The following is a 15,353-nucleotide window of genomic DNA, read 5'->3' as shown; positions in this document are numbered from 1 at the left end:
ATTGGCCTGATCAGAGTTTGAATTTTCCAGCTTGCAAGTCTATGGAGAGTTGCTAGACGACACTGGCTGCAAATTAGATTTGCTGCTGCTAGGGTGCATCTAGATTTCTAGGCTAATGAAGACCTGCACTGTTAACACTACTTCCGAAGCTGTGTTACCCTGCTACTGTGTAGGTTTCTAAATTTCTCTACTTTAATTTATACTTTTGTTGTGTATTTACTATCAGTTTCAGTGATTTGTTATGTTGTCTCACAAACACACACACACACACACACACACACACACACACACACACACACACACACACACACACATCGTGTTTCCATGTTTTATGGGGACTTTCCATAGGTGTAATGGATTTCATACTGTACAAACTGTACATCCTATCCCCTTACACTGCCCCTGTCCCTAAACCTACCCATCACAGGAAACATTCTGCATTTTTACTTTCTCAAAAAAACTCCTTGTATGTGATTTATAAGATGTTTTCCTCATGGGGACCTAAAAATGTCCCCACAAGGACAAGGATTTTAGATATTGCCATCTTTGTGGGGACATTTTGTCCCCATAACGTAGGGATTACAAGGCCGCACATACGCACACACACACACACACACACACACACACACACACACACACACACACACACACACACACACACACACACACACACACACACACACACACACACACACACACACACACACACACATCTCTCTCTCTCTCTCTCTCTCTCTCTCTCTCTCTCTCACTTTATATAAAAAAACATGTATGTAGGCTATATAGCAACATCACTGGTTGTCAAAAGACACCAACTCATTCATATTCTCCAGTTGGAAGATGTGGTATCTCTGGAATTGGCCTACAAGTCGAATTACATCATCATTATCTCTTCTGAGTCTTGATGGAAGGCAGTCTTTGTGGTGTCTTCATCATCTTCTCCATCATGTGTCAGTCCAAACAGGGATCTAGTGTCCAGTGCTAAAAATGCACTTTCAAAGTAGGTGATAGACCAACAATTTCTAGCGGTCTTATTTCGAGTAAAGCCTACCAATCCTCCAGCAACCTTTCTGGTTTTGCTGATGTGCGCAAGGCAAAGATCAAATGACTCCTCGTTAAAGCTGTGTTTGGTCTCTTTGGCCAAACGCATAGGAATCGCCTCAGGATACCAAATGGCAGCACACGTTAGAGTCAACAGGTACTGATAGCCAGACTTTGTCCTCAGTAATGGACCAACACAATCAATAATGAGCCTCTTGAATGGTTCAGACAGAACTGGAATAGGATAAAGAGGAGCGTTAGAAATTCCCTGCTTAGGTTTACCAGATAACTGGCATACATGACATGAACGACAGTATCTGGAAACTGCTGCTTTTAAACCAGGCCAGAAGAAAAAATGAATGATGCAAGAAGAATCTGCATAATTGGTAGAACATGGTTTCGTTTTGCCAAGTCCGAGTTCGTGGAGCTCACCATGTCTGCTGGTGCCAAAGTCTGACGGGAGTTTTAGATTCTGCACAGATTACCGTAAGGTAAATTTCATTACAAGAACTGACTCTCATCCTTTGCCAAGGATGGATGATTGTATTGACAGGGTTGGCGCTGCAAAGTTTGTGACAAAGCTTGACCTTTTAAAGAGGTATTGTCAGGTCCCTCTGACGGCCAGGGTTTCGGAAATATCTGCTTTTGTCACTCCTGATCATTTCCTTTAGTAAGGGAGAATGGCTTTCGGGACCCGCTACATTCCAGCGCTTGATGAGAATTGTGCTTGCTGGATTAGAGAACTGTGATGTGTACTTAGACGACATTGTCGTTTATTCATTTAACTGGAAACAGCATGTGACCAGTCTCTGTTCAGTTTTTGGGCATTAAATCAAGTTTAAGTTCAATTATTGCTGCATCACTTACCTTGAACCTTGCCAAGTGTGAGTTTAGTAAGGCCGTCATAACCTATCTGGGAAAATGTGTGGGCCAGGTACAGGTGTGTCCTGTGGAAGCAAAAATTAAGTGTTTTGCTAATTTCCCAGCTCCAACCACAAAACGGGAGTTACGTCGTTTCTTCGGAATGACAGGATACTATCGTCTTTTGCAAAAACTTTGCTGACATTGCATCACCACTCACAAATGTATTGAGTCAGTCTAAAGTGTTTGATTGGAATATGGAGTGTCAACTAGCTTTTGATGCGATCAAGAGGCTATTGTGCAGTGCTCCAGTTTTGTCCGCTCCAGACTTCTTAAGAGCATTTAAACTAGATGCAAGTGACGTGGGGGCAGGTGCAGTTCTTATTCAGGAAGATGCTGACACGAATAAACATGTCTCAGCATAACAAACTCGACGACTTCTCCGAGAATACTTTTTGTTTGTGACGTTTTTATCTTTGTGACAAATATAAACGGCTATTACATTTGCGTCTTAATCTTTATGATGACAAATAAAACTCATACGAAGAACACCATGGGCTAACTAAGATTTAAAAAGTGGTAAAACAATGTACTCATTAATGTTAAGTTAAAACACCTACCTGTAAGTGAAGAGCACGACGCAAACTTGTCACTGTTGTGGAAGGCGACGAGATTCAAAGAGCTTTATAAATCCACTCGCAGAGACTTGCGCCGACACTCAGCATAGCAGGATACGCGCCTATCTGTTTCCATAACGACCAGCTGATTGACGCTTTATGTGAGCGTGCCCGTCACCCATCCAATCAACACGGCCATGGCGGAGGCTCTGTTAGCCTAATGTGAAGATATTATTGATATCCATCATTGCTAGCACATACACAACTTCCTTTAACAATTTCTATTTTGCCTTTTTTTAGTCCACTTAAACGTCGAAAATACACTAAACCGTCAATTGATTCAGCTACAAGTAGTCTACTTTTGGCCCCTTTGAACACGTTTAACACTCTCATTAGTTTAATTTAGCCTATCTAATAACAATGTCATTGATATTTGACACTGTGGTAATACTTTTTGAATATCTGATACTGTATAAAATATTTGATTCATGTGACAGTTACCTCGTTTTTTTCACATAGGTCTATCAAATGTCTATTTCATCTTAAGCATGATCAGTTTTGTCTCCTTGGTTACCAAATAGGCAAGATTTGATAACTTATTTAGGGTGCAAAATTATTGGTCCTGATGAGACTAGATGATTGTAAAACCGAGGATAGCTCTAATTTCTGTTCAAACTTATAGGGAAACAAAAGTTAAATGTATCTAGGATTGAAGCTATTCTAGACATATTTCTGTGACAATGGCATAAATTATAAACCAAGTGTGATATGATTTTTTTCCCCCTTCATTTTTTAAATTTTCTTTATTTATTTATTTTAACAAGGGTTTCGGAAATATCTGCTTTTGTCACTCCTGATCATTTCCTTTAGTAAGGGAGAATGGCTTTCGGGACCCGCTACATTCCAGCGCTTGATGAGAATTGTGCTTGCTGGATTAGAGAACTGTGATGTGTACTTAGACGACATTGTCGTTTATTCATTTAACTGGAAACAGCATGTGACCAGTCTCTGTTCAGTTTTTGAGCGGTTAAATCAAGTTCAAGTTCAATTATTGCTGCATCACTTACCTTGAACCTTGCCAAGTGTGAGTTTAGTAAGGCCGTCATAACCTATCTGGGAAAATGTGTGGGCCAGGTACAGGTGTGTCCCGTTTGCAAAAACTTTGCTGACATTGCATCACCACTCACAAATTTATTGAGTCAGTCTAAAGTGTTTGATTGGAATATGGAGTGTCAACTAGCTTTTGATGCGATCAAGAGGCTATTGTGCAGTGCTCCAGTTTTGTCCGCTCCAGACTTCTTAAGAGCATTTAAACTAGATGCAAGTGACGTGGGGGCAGGTGCAGTTCTTATTCAGGAAGATGCTGTGGGAATTGATCACCCAATCTCTTACTTCTCGAAGATATTCACAAAGTCACAGCAGCATTACAGCACCATGGAAAAGGAAGCCCTTGCACTGTTGTTGGCCCTCCACCATTTTGAAATATATCTTGACGCTTGTACTGTTCCTGTTTTAGTGTATACTGACCATAATCCCCTAGAGTTTCTTTTCCGGATGTCAAATTCAAACCAGAGGTTGATGCGCTGGTCTCTCGTGATCCAAGATTTTAACCTGGAAATTCGGCACAAGAAAGGATGTGAAAATGTGATTGCTGACGCTTTGTCACGTATAAGGGTGTATAAGGGTGGGGGTGTTATGTCTATGACATATTGTATGTTGTGTATGTTCCTGTGTTTCCTCTCTCACAGGATTGGCTCTAGGTTTAATGAGAGACCATCAGCGGTCGGACCAGAGATGAGGCCTGGACTATAAATTCCTCCAAGTCTCACTGGAGGATGCTCTCACTTGTGGCTCTTGCCTTTTACCTTACCGCCCGCTCTTTGTTACATGTCTTTATCTCACTTATGTGTATCTCTCCTTGATTATCATTGCTCATGTGTTAGGGCTGGCGTTCAGCTGTAGTGAAAATGCTGTTAAATCTGTTAAATAAAGTTATATTCTAACATAGTGCTGTTAAATATCGTGAGAGCTTTATGTCTTGAATTTCTATGTCCGATGTACCTGTTTGTTGAACATATGTGAAGCTGTAGGGGGTGAGGGCCACCACCTTTTCTCCCGTTTTTGGATAGATAGGGAGGTAGGTTATGTTGCTGTATTTTAATTTCTTTATTTTGATGCACAGTGAAGTTAGTTTATTAATGGGAAGTTAGTGTTGTTTTGTTTATTGTTTTGGCATTTGCTCACCCCTGATCATTTGCTTCAGGGGCCTATACCATGAAGCCGGTTTAGCTGACTAGCCAGATATGTTTAAGCTTAGTTTGTGCCAATCCTGGGTTTTAGGTACCATTAAAGTGGATTGGCTTTTAGCTGTGTTCATCGCCATAGTAACTTACGCTCCACAGCTAACCTGCTCCAGGGCAGGTTATGTTCTGGATAAGAGATCTCAAACTGAAATTGCTTATATAGCCATACAAATAAGCTTTAAAATCAATAAACAAAGCTATTTAAAAAATATATTAAAAAGCTGAGCTTAAACGTTCAATTCTCTCTCTATATCAACTAAACTATTTTCATAACTTTTACTTGCATTGATGTATACTATTTTTTCTTTTAGTTGTTCATAGACTATGTTGTTGACACATACTATGTTCATAGTTGTTCTATTTTCTTCTTGCTGTGTAAATTTGTTTAAATTCTTAATATATTTCAATCATGTAATATTCTGCAGAAAAGTGAAATGAATCTCACTGCTTCTCTTGCGAGAAGTGAATCTCGGTGATCCACAGCGTGTGATTGGCTGTTCAATGCTGATGTCACCGCTAAACTCCTGAACTCAGGATTAAAGCCTGAGTTGACAGAGAAAGCTGATGATCAGCATCATGGGACTAACAAAGCCTGAATAGATTGGTTTGGTTTTGTCAACTCAAAACTAATCCTGTAACCCTGAGTTTGTTAATCTACCATTATGGTACAGGCCCCAGTTCTTTTGTTTATTTATTTTATGTTTTGTCATCCGCTTTTACCACTTTTAAGATTATAGTGTTAAAATTGACAAAAAAAAAAAAAAAAAAAAAAATCTAAGCTTACAACCTGGCTAAAACACATTGAGGGGTTAAATATTAATACTGGGTAGGTTGTATGCTTGTTCCAAAAAGTGTCAGACACATTTTTTATATCAGTTTTGGCCTCCTGACCATTTCATAGTTATTACTACTAACTAGTTACTAACCCATAACCTCAAAGAAGTGAGGGAGAAGTTATGTTAGGATGGAATAAATAACTATAGTGATATGCCAATTAAATATAATTTGTTACACCATTGTACATTAATGAAGTTAAATAGCACCATAGACCACAATCCACAGTTCTACATTTCCGCTTAGACATTAAAGTATTATAACTTGTGCAGCATTGTATTGTCTCTTCCTACAAGCTTTAAACTTGGATTGACTCATTCCCATAGATAGGGGTAGTGATTGATAAGAGTTTTTGGGATACTGTTTCAAAGCTGATATTCAATTTGAAAACTGGTTCTCTTTAGGCGGAGATTGTTTTTTTCATGTTCTAGTTCTGTTGTGTCTCAAGGGGGTTGCACACCGGACGCGGAGCTCGGCGGCGCGCCGCGCTGGGTCTCAGGTATCGCACACCGGACGCGCACATTCTAAAAGGATTTTAAAAGGCTATGTTTATTATACATTTCCCCAAAATATGTTTAGACTTTATTCAAGCTGTTGAACTCAGAATGGAAAACAAATGTGGCTTGTAGCAAAGGGTGAAATCAGTATATACTTTAACGATAACATACTTTTAATATAAAGCCTTGAAATGGCGCTCTGTGGCGCGGCAGGATTTAGAACAACTTCCTGAGTCGCTGCGGACAGGCGCCGAATGCCGCCACCGGTGTGCATACACTCATTGAAAACAATGTGTTCGAATTTTAAAGACGTGGCGCGCCGCCGAGCTCCGCGTCCGGTGTGCGACCCCCTTTATACTGTACAATGAATGTTCATTCGACACTTCAGCAGACATCCCATGAGTGTTAGCTTTCATTTGATACCATTTTTTATGTACATGGTCCTTGTTGTTGTGAAGATATTCAACATTTATCGTTGGCATGTCGAGTTGAGCAGGAAACCAAAAAAATGGCCTGAAATTGCTTGTACAAGTCACACACAAATAAATTTCAGCTTGACAACCACCCTAATATCTTACCTATGGATGTCTTCGAACTAAAAAAATAGGGTGACATCTTGTACCAAAACATGTCCACAAAAGTCTTAAAGGGGGGGTGAAACACTCAGTTTCAGTCAATCTCATGTCAATCTTGAGTACCTATAGAGAAGTATTGCATCCTTCATATCTCCGAAAAGTCTTTAGTTTTATCATATTTATAAAAGAAATATGGGCTGTACCGAGTCTTTCCGGAAAAAACCGAGCGCCTGGAGGCGTATCGTGTGGGTGGAGCTAAAGAATGATGAGCGCGCAAAGCGGTGACGTCCTCAAGCGGAGAAACCCATCTATCTCAGCTAATACAGATAATGATCCACAATCAAATCTGAGGCTGAAATAAATTGAACAGGAGAAACGGCAACATCAGGATGTCCGTCTCTGTGGTATGTACTGTATTTAGGGGCCTTTGTGTGCAGTTTATGAGGACATGATTCGGTTTATGGACTATTGTATGTGACTAGACCTTAGAGGTAGCAAGCAAAACGGTTTTGCACGTCAGAGTCAGACTAGTGTAACGTTATACAGAACAACAATGGAGTAACCGTTAGCGCATTTGAATGACGAAGCACGTGATAGTATCGTTTACTGATGTTTACTCATGCGACGGTAGCCAATAGCAGAGACATTTGAAGTTGATTTACTCACCGGCATCTTCCAAAGCAGGACCGCTCTGTCAAAAACACACTTCTTTGGTATGATTTGGTGAAGTCCTGTGACAGCAGTGACCGTGGAAATCCACTTTGCGACGCGACTGAAGCGATGCCTTGAAGCTTCCCGTCATTTCTGCGTTCAAATCGGTTCAAATGCAGCGCTGCCTTCCCGGAATGCTGTGCTGAAGTGCTGAAGTCGCTCGACGTCACCCATAGGAATAAAGTGGAGCACGGCGCGCCACATAACTGTTCACGGACGACTGGATCTGCACCTGAGAGACTGTTTACAGCGTGCATTTCCTCTCTCTCCCTCTAGTGACGTGCGCGCACCCTTCCGGGAGAAGAGCCTGTACAGCCCATACAAGGACCTTCCGCTCTATTTAACGTCAAATAGACCCATACTCGAAAAAAACTCGCCGAAACTTGTGAGAAACCGGAAGGAGTATTTTTAACACAGAAATACTCCATCAAACGTCCAACATTAGTTTTTGAAACTTTGTCTATGTTTAGGATGGGAATCCAAGTCTTTAAAGGTGTAAAAAGCTCAGTATGCATGAAACAGCATTTCACCCCCCCTTTAACAGAAGCCTTTTTCCGAATTGGCCCCCAGACTATGTGGGCAAAAATGCATTGCTGATGCTAGAGGTCAGAGGAGAATAAGCCGACTTGAGGCGGATGGGCTACAACAGCAGAAGACCCCACCGGGTACCACTCATCTCCACTACAAATAAGAAAAGAGGTTTCAATTTGCACAAGCTCACCAAAATTGGACAGTTGAAGACTGGAAAAATATTGCCTGGTCTGATGAGTCTCAGTTTCTGTTGAGACATTCAGATGGGAGAGTCATAATTTGGCATAAACAGAATGAGAACATGGATCCATCATACCTTGTTACCCCTGTGCATGCTAGTGGTGGTGTAATGGTGTGGGGGTTGTTTTCTTGGCACACTTTAGGCCCCATGTCCATCCCTTTATGACCACCATGTACCCATCCTCTGATGGCTACTTCCAGCAGGATAATATTATCCTGCTGGAAGTTAGGGTTAGGGTTAGCACCATGTCCATGCACCATGTCACAAAGCTCGATTCATTTCAAATTGATTTCTTGAACATGACAATCTGGTGACTGTACTAAAACACACAGTCCCCACAGTCACCAGATCTCAACCCAATAGAGCATCTTTGGGATGTGGTGGAACGGGAGTTTCGTGCCCTGGATGTGCATCCTACAATTCTCCATCAACTGCAAGTTGCTATCCTATTAATATGGGCCAACATTTCTAAAGAATGCTTTCAGCACCTTTTAACGCAGAGTTAAGGCAGTTCTGAAGGCGAAAGGGGGTCAAACACAGTATTAGTATGGTGTTCCTAATAATCCTTTACGTGAGTGTATATATATATATATATATATATATATATATATATATATATATATAAGGGATGTCACAATACTCAACATAATATTGAACCGTTCGGTACGGCCTTCACGGTTCAATACGCGCCGGAGAATTGCGTGTTTTTTTCGGTTTTGTATTTAATTAATTATTTCCATTTCCCTCCAATTGAAATATTCCTCTCAGTTTATTTAGCCTTTTTCTGAGTGTGCCTGTGAGTCTACGCGCTGATTTCAGCAAATATCCAATCATATGCACTAAAGTTAGGGGTGTTTAGCCGCGTTTTAAAGCCTTGCCGGTTAAAGGTGGGGTAAGTGTTATTTCAAAACCGTTTAGAAAAAGGACTCGGGCTGAGTGGAATAATAAACTTGTAGCCAATCACCAGGTAAGGGGCGTGTCTATGGTGAGACGAGAGGCTCAGTGCGCGTCATTTTTCAAAACACGAGTCACACAGGATGGACATTAGCCAAGAAAGAACTAATATATGCTGGCTTTTGCTTGAATATGCTCGTGTGTCACGTTCGCTTATTTGTCCATTTGCGATCATATTGTCGCTCATTTCAGCGATGATAAAGACCCGTTCATTTCCACACCGTATGGAGCATCTAAATCCCCTCAGTGTTTCAAGGTTTCAAGCTTCAGCTCACAAAAAGTGTTGTGGTCATAATTGTAATATGTTGTTAGCTGGACTATTGAGCTTGTATACTAACGTTATCGACTTCTTAATGAGAACTGTTTGTATTTTTGTGATCGCTATAACTCTAATCTTGTCATAACTGTAATATGTCGTTAGTTGGACTGTCGGCTCGTGTTCTATTAAATTGTTCATGAGAACGGTAAGTGTTTTTGTGATGGAAGGGGTGACTTTTTCATTGAATTTTCAACCTGGATTAGTTACACACACAGATTCTGCCATAGTCGTTGTTTGGGTTACGAATGTGTGGGGCGGAGCTATCAAAATAGGGCCGAGACCCTTTTTGGGGTAGTGGCATGTTTGTTTTGGTGATTTGAAATATCAACAACAGTTACCAGATATCACTTACCCCACCTTTAAACATTTTGGCAAGGCACTGTTCAATGCATGCACTGTTTTGCATTGAGTGCGTGCACTAAACATCTGTCAAAGGTCTCCAATTAAAAGCAGCAGCTTAGTGAATGAGTGTTCTTAAAGGGACAGTTCACCTCTAAAATTATGTTAATTTAAAAAAAGACCTTTAATACAGTAGCTTTTAATAAATGTTGTATATTGAAGACTATGTAGTTTTAATTTAAGCCTACATCTATTCATTTAATTTACTTAATTAAAGTAAATTAAAGTACTTAAATGCTGCTGTACATCTCTGAGCTGCCACTGTGAATCTTTATATATATTTATTTTATAATATACAATACACTGGGAATGTGTACAAGGGTTTTCAAGTCTTTTAAGTAAACTAAATAAAGAGTATTGCAATAAAAACACTTTCTGTTCCTGTCGCCTAAGAATAGAATAGCAAAAAAAAAAAAAAAAACGAACCGAACCGAAAAACCGTGGTTAAAAACCGAGGTATGTATTGAACCGTGGACTAACTGTATTGTTGCATCCCTAATATATTTTATATATCGTGACAGAGATTAAATCAAATTTGTAGGTTAATAATAACCACGGCTCACATTGGCCTATATACTGTTAAAAACAGGCAATATTCACTACAGTTCAGTGACTACTGACAGGGAAATTATTACAAACAAAAATATTTAATCTGGCAGTTAAACGTCCATGATGAGCAGATGGTACAGAAATTAATTTTTATTTGGAAGCTCACTTGATGTTTGCAAAAGACATATGTGCAAATATGACCTGTTATCTAATTTTCCCAGTGTCTTCTTTATAGTTATGTCTGTAACAGATATTTCCTTATGGGCCTTTTAGCTTGACACTTTGTTCAGAGGAGGGATTGTTTCTTTCACTGAGGAAATGAGACACAAATATTGATATCTCATTTATGAAATGGCCCCAGAGGTCTAAGAAAATATGCCCTTGAAAGCCTCACCAGAAAAAAAAAAGTACCTGACAAAGCTACCACATTTAAGCCTGGAAGAGTTCATTCAGGTTCACTTGAATGGGCTGCCTCATGGCAAAGTACCGAAATAACCCCTGAATGAAACAGGCCAGATGTGCACTCTGTATAACACTTAGCAAATTTGGCTCTATTTGTAAGGTGAAAGACCCGTTTAACATTCCGTTTACATAGCTAAATGTGCTAAAATATTCTTCTCGCATCTGGATACAAAGAAGTTTAACAGTTCTATGCATGAATGTTTTCCATGAAACCTATAACATTTTAAATTTAAAACATAAAAACAAGGCAATAATTTGATAAAATAAACCAAGGAAACTTTGGGTTTAGCTTTAGATTAGCTAATTTATTCAACAGTATCAACATAGCAATTAATGCAAGTGTTTTTTATTGGATGTTACGGGCAGATAGAACAGGCATGGAAGAATTCAATGTATACACACACACACACACACACACACACACACACACACACACACACAAAATGCTGGGCAGTAACTGATTACATAACATTACATTGTGTAATCCTTTGCATTTTCATATTGATATCAATACTATCTTTCAATGTGATGAACCAGTCAGGTCAAAAAGTACTCAAAAAGTTGTCAGATTATATTACATAAAATGTGTAATGTGTTACATTTCCTATAATTTGGAATAAGTAACAGTCTACAATTTTTAAGTAATCTACCCAGCACTGTACAAACACTACCATTCAAAAGTTTGGGGTCAGTATGATTTTTCTGGACAGAAATTAATACTTATATTCAGCAAGGATGATTTAAAGTGATCAAAATTGACAATAAAGCCATTTATAATAAGCTTATTTCAAATAAAAGCTGTTCTTTAAAAAAATTTGTTTATCAAAGAATAAAAAGGTATCAGTTTCTTCACAAATATTAAGCAGCAGAACTGTTTTTAACACTGATAATAAATTCCTTGATAATAACAGTTTCTTGGGCATATTATATGATTTCTGAAGGATCATGTTACAATGAAGACTGGAGTAAAAATGCTTAAAATTCAGCTTAGCCATCACAGGAATGAATTACATTGTAAAAATATATTAAAATAGACATTTTAAAGTGTAATATTTCATAATAATAGTTTTACTGTCATCGAATAAATGCACCCTTGATAAGCATAAAAAACATATTTCAAAAATATTTTAAGGAATCATACTGACCTCAACCGTTGGAACGGTTGTTTGTAAAAACTGAATGTTTGTCTAGCAACACAGCACCAGATAACTGTAAGGGACATATTGACAGTGATCATTGACTACTGGACGGCAGCAATGGCTGCTGGGTAACACGTATTGAAGAAAAGGATAAAAATAAACTGGACTAACAAGCTGGACAAATATACAATTATCTGATTATATTTGACAATCAGGCTGTCAGCTTAGTATCTATAGCAACTGGAAACTTCATTAAAGGTCAAGCCAAGATATTATTTGAGTCATAAAAGATAACAATGTATAGATATGAGAGCTATCTCATAGAATTAATGTGTCTTCTATAAAATCACATGGGACATTCAATAATACTGGCAAACTGCAGCGTAAATGTGCTTAAAAAATACTGACAAAATTGGTTCTGTGCTTCTAAAGCTCAGTCACGGCTAAAAATATCTTATGGTTCAAGAGGGACAGCGTCATAACTCTGAAATCTGGAGTGAATTAAAATACAGTACAAAGCAACATTATTTGACAGTTTACAAATAGATAATACAGGGACACATATATTGATTATTAGCTGTTTGTAGGTGTTATAACAAATTATAGTAAAACATGACAATGGTCTACATTTCGACCATTTGATGCTAGAATCCGATGTCGTTATTTGACTGAAGAGTTTTTTGGAGGTTTTGAAAATCATTTAGCAATGTTAAAAAGAAAAGTGTTTCTTTCCAGTTATTAAAAGTTTGATTGACCCTTAATTAAACCAATTTCAGCTTTCCCACCTTAGGAAGTAACCATTGAGCTACTTGAAGTCATGGTAAAGGTTGTTGCCATGGAAACAGGGCCACATGGGATCATCCATTTCTGCTTTTGTCTGTTGGAGAGTGTGGAGAAATTAGTCAATCTGGTGTTATCATGAAGGAGATTATCTCTATAATACACCCATTATGTTTTGTTTTCCTGAGACAAAAAAAAAGCAATGAGCAATGAACAGAAAACAAGCTAAAGAGACCCATGTGGAGCCAAGTTCCCCAAAACTGGATATGGATATGGCTGAAACCCTGAAGAGCAGTTAAAAAAAAAAAATCAACTTCCATTTTTAATCTGTAATGAACATAAACGTTGGATAAGGTCACTTGGACCACCATTGAATTTTGTTGAACAGCTCATGTTCAGCACAGCATGCAGCCTAGCAACGTGTCTGGATAAAAATATCCAACATGTGTGACCAAATATTCTCTCTTTCTTTTCTCCTCAGTAGACTCACCCGATGAGCGACTGACTGAAGGGGACAGAAATAAGTCAATGACATCATCTGACTAGAGGTTAACCACCCAAGTGTCCATTTGTGTGCTCAGCCACACTGAGGACATGGTTGATGACAACAATCACTTTACTATTATGTTGTTTCCTTCTTCAGGCCTGGTACGATATTTTATTGTGACTGGGCATATTTGATGGAGTGTTTTAATGTAGCCTATACCACTAAGATGTGAGAAATATAGCCTTTACATACACTACCATTCAAAAGCTTGGGATTTTTTGATTTTTTACTTCAATGTTCATTGTCACATGATTCTTTAGAAATAATTTTAATATACTGATTTGGTGCTTAAGAAACATGTATTATTATCAATGTTGAAAACATTTGTGCTACTTATTATTACTACTAAGTTATTTAAATGGATAGTTCACCCCAAAATGAAAATTTGATGTTTATCTGCTTATCTTCAGTGCATCCAACATTTGTTTCTTCAGTAGAACACAAATGAATATAATATAAGCAGACACGATTTTACAGGCGGACAGGATATGTCATGACAATGGCAAAGTTTACGCCAACACCAGAAGTGAATCTCAACTTGACCTTACAGGAAGTGAAGCGTGTTCCAGGCTGTTAGATATAGCGTTGTATTTGAGGTAAACAAAATTTTAACAAATATGGCTCGATTTCTTACACAAACTGATTGTTTTGTGTCTTAAGATAACCATGTGTCGTCATGAGCCACAGGGCTCTTTGCACATGTTGTCTAAGCATGTTTTTTTTTTTTTTTTTGCTCTCATAGTTGTTAAAAATCTTCATGTGTGTTATACTGAAGAAACAAAGACACCTACATGTTGGATGCACTGGGGGTAAGCAGATAAACATAGACATTTTTTTTTTTTTTGGTGAACTATCCCTTTAAAGCTGCACTATGTAATTTTTCTGTCCGCTAGAGGGCGCCTATTCAAAACAGCGTAGCTTGATGCCACGATTGAGCGCAGAATCTTAGGACATGTGGTTTTCACCTCATGGATAGGAGGATAGGACTCATGTTCATGAATGTGATTATTAACATTATTGTAGTATGAAGCAGAGCAGAACAGAGTGTTGTGGGAGCTGAGCAAGGCCGCTGGAGTGATTGTTGCACAACACACGGCTCACAAGCAGCGGAAGATTTATTATGACAAGACAGCTTTTTCATTTCCGCTTTTCCGGTCATGAGTATGAGGTAACACAGCTCTGTTGATCATATTAGATACATTTACCGTAATTCCTCAAATAAAGACCGGGGCCTTTATTTACCTGAATTGCCGATAGGAACCGGCTTTTATTTGAAGCAGGCTTTTATTAGGAGCAGGCCTGTAATTCCATCTGTTTAAAATATAGCTGCTTTAAGTAAACCGTTTTCAATTTAAAGTGATCGTTCCAGTGGACAAATATCATTGATTTATTTAAAAAACATTTGCAGAAATATCACCATACAACAACATAATACGCATCCGAAGATGAACGAGTTCTCGGCGAAATCTAGCCGAGCATGACGTCTCATCACACCGCCCCCCAGTTTGCACATTAGGTGCTTATATTTACTGAATGAGCCTACAAAAGCAGAAATAAGCCTTTTTAAATAAAGATCCATGTTTAATCAAATAAATAAATAAATTACGGCACTAAAGGTTAGTGAAATTAGGAAATATTTAAAAGATCGTTAATTTAGTGCATATTTTGTTCTCATGTCACAAGTAATAATATCAAGCCAAGGTTTACTGAGTTTTACACGATTCTTTTGTGATGTGGTTTTTGGTGAAATGTACTAAAATAAATATCATCACCTGTGTTGTACATTAGCCTACTTCTTCTCGATGCTTTTTCCTGTTGGTTTATACAAAAATTACTCTGAGTCGCCCTCTGTCATTTCAAAGAATAGGACAAGGGCGAGCTCGTCAAGTATAAACGCCTCGTCCGTTTGGGGAGGAGCGCGCAGTCAGCGGAGGCTCACGCCGCGGAGACAGGCGAAAGTATAAACAAGGCGTGAGACACGGGGCTGGGCGGA

At 38.7% G+C, this 15,353-nt stretch overlaps 1 protein-coding gene across 5 annotated transcripts in view; it reads right to left on the bottom strand.

The window, feature by feature from the left end:
• Window positions 1–11,237: 11,237 nt before the first annotated feature.
• Window positions 11,238–15,353, bottom strand: part of mthfd1a (methylenetetrahydrofolate dehydrogenase (NADP+ dependent) 1a, methenyltetrahydrofolate cyclohydrolase, formyltetrahydrofolate synthetase) — a 37,106-nt gene continuing 32,990 nt past the window's right edge. For 3 of the 5 annotated variants that reach the window (XM_067417468.1, XM_067417466.1, XM_067417469.1), the window contains one exon: window positions 11,238–12,910. In XM_067417468.1, coding sequence (XP_067273569.1) covers window positions 12,839–12,910 — 72 coding nt within the window. In that variant the 3' untranslated portion in view covers window positions 11,238–12,838. The remainder of the gene's footprint in view (window positions 12,911–15,353) is intronic. The other 2 variants (XM_067417467.1, XM_067417471.1) reach the window with 2 other exon arrangements.

The sequence above is a fragment of the Pseudorasbora parva genome, chromosome 15 (genome assembly GCF_024679245.1).
Source record: "Pseudorasbora parva isolate DD20220531a chromosome 15, ASM2467924v1, whole genome shotgun sequence".
NCBI classification, from domain to species: domain Eukaryota; kingdom Metazoa; phylum Chordata; class Actinopteri; order Cypriniformes; family Gobionidae; genus Pseudorasbora; species Pseudorasbora parva.
The sequence above is the reverse complement of the archived record's forward strand: the minus strand, read 5'-3'. Positions and strand labels throughout refer to the sequence as shown.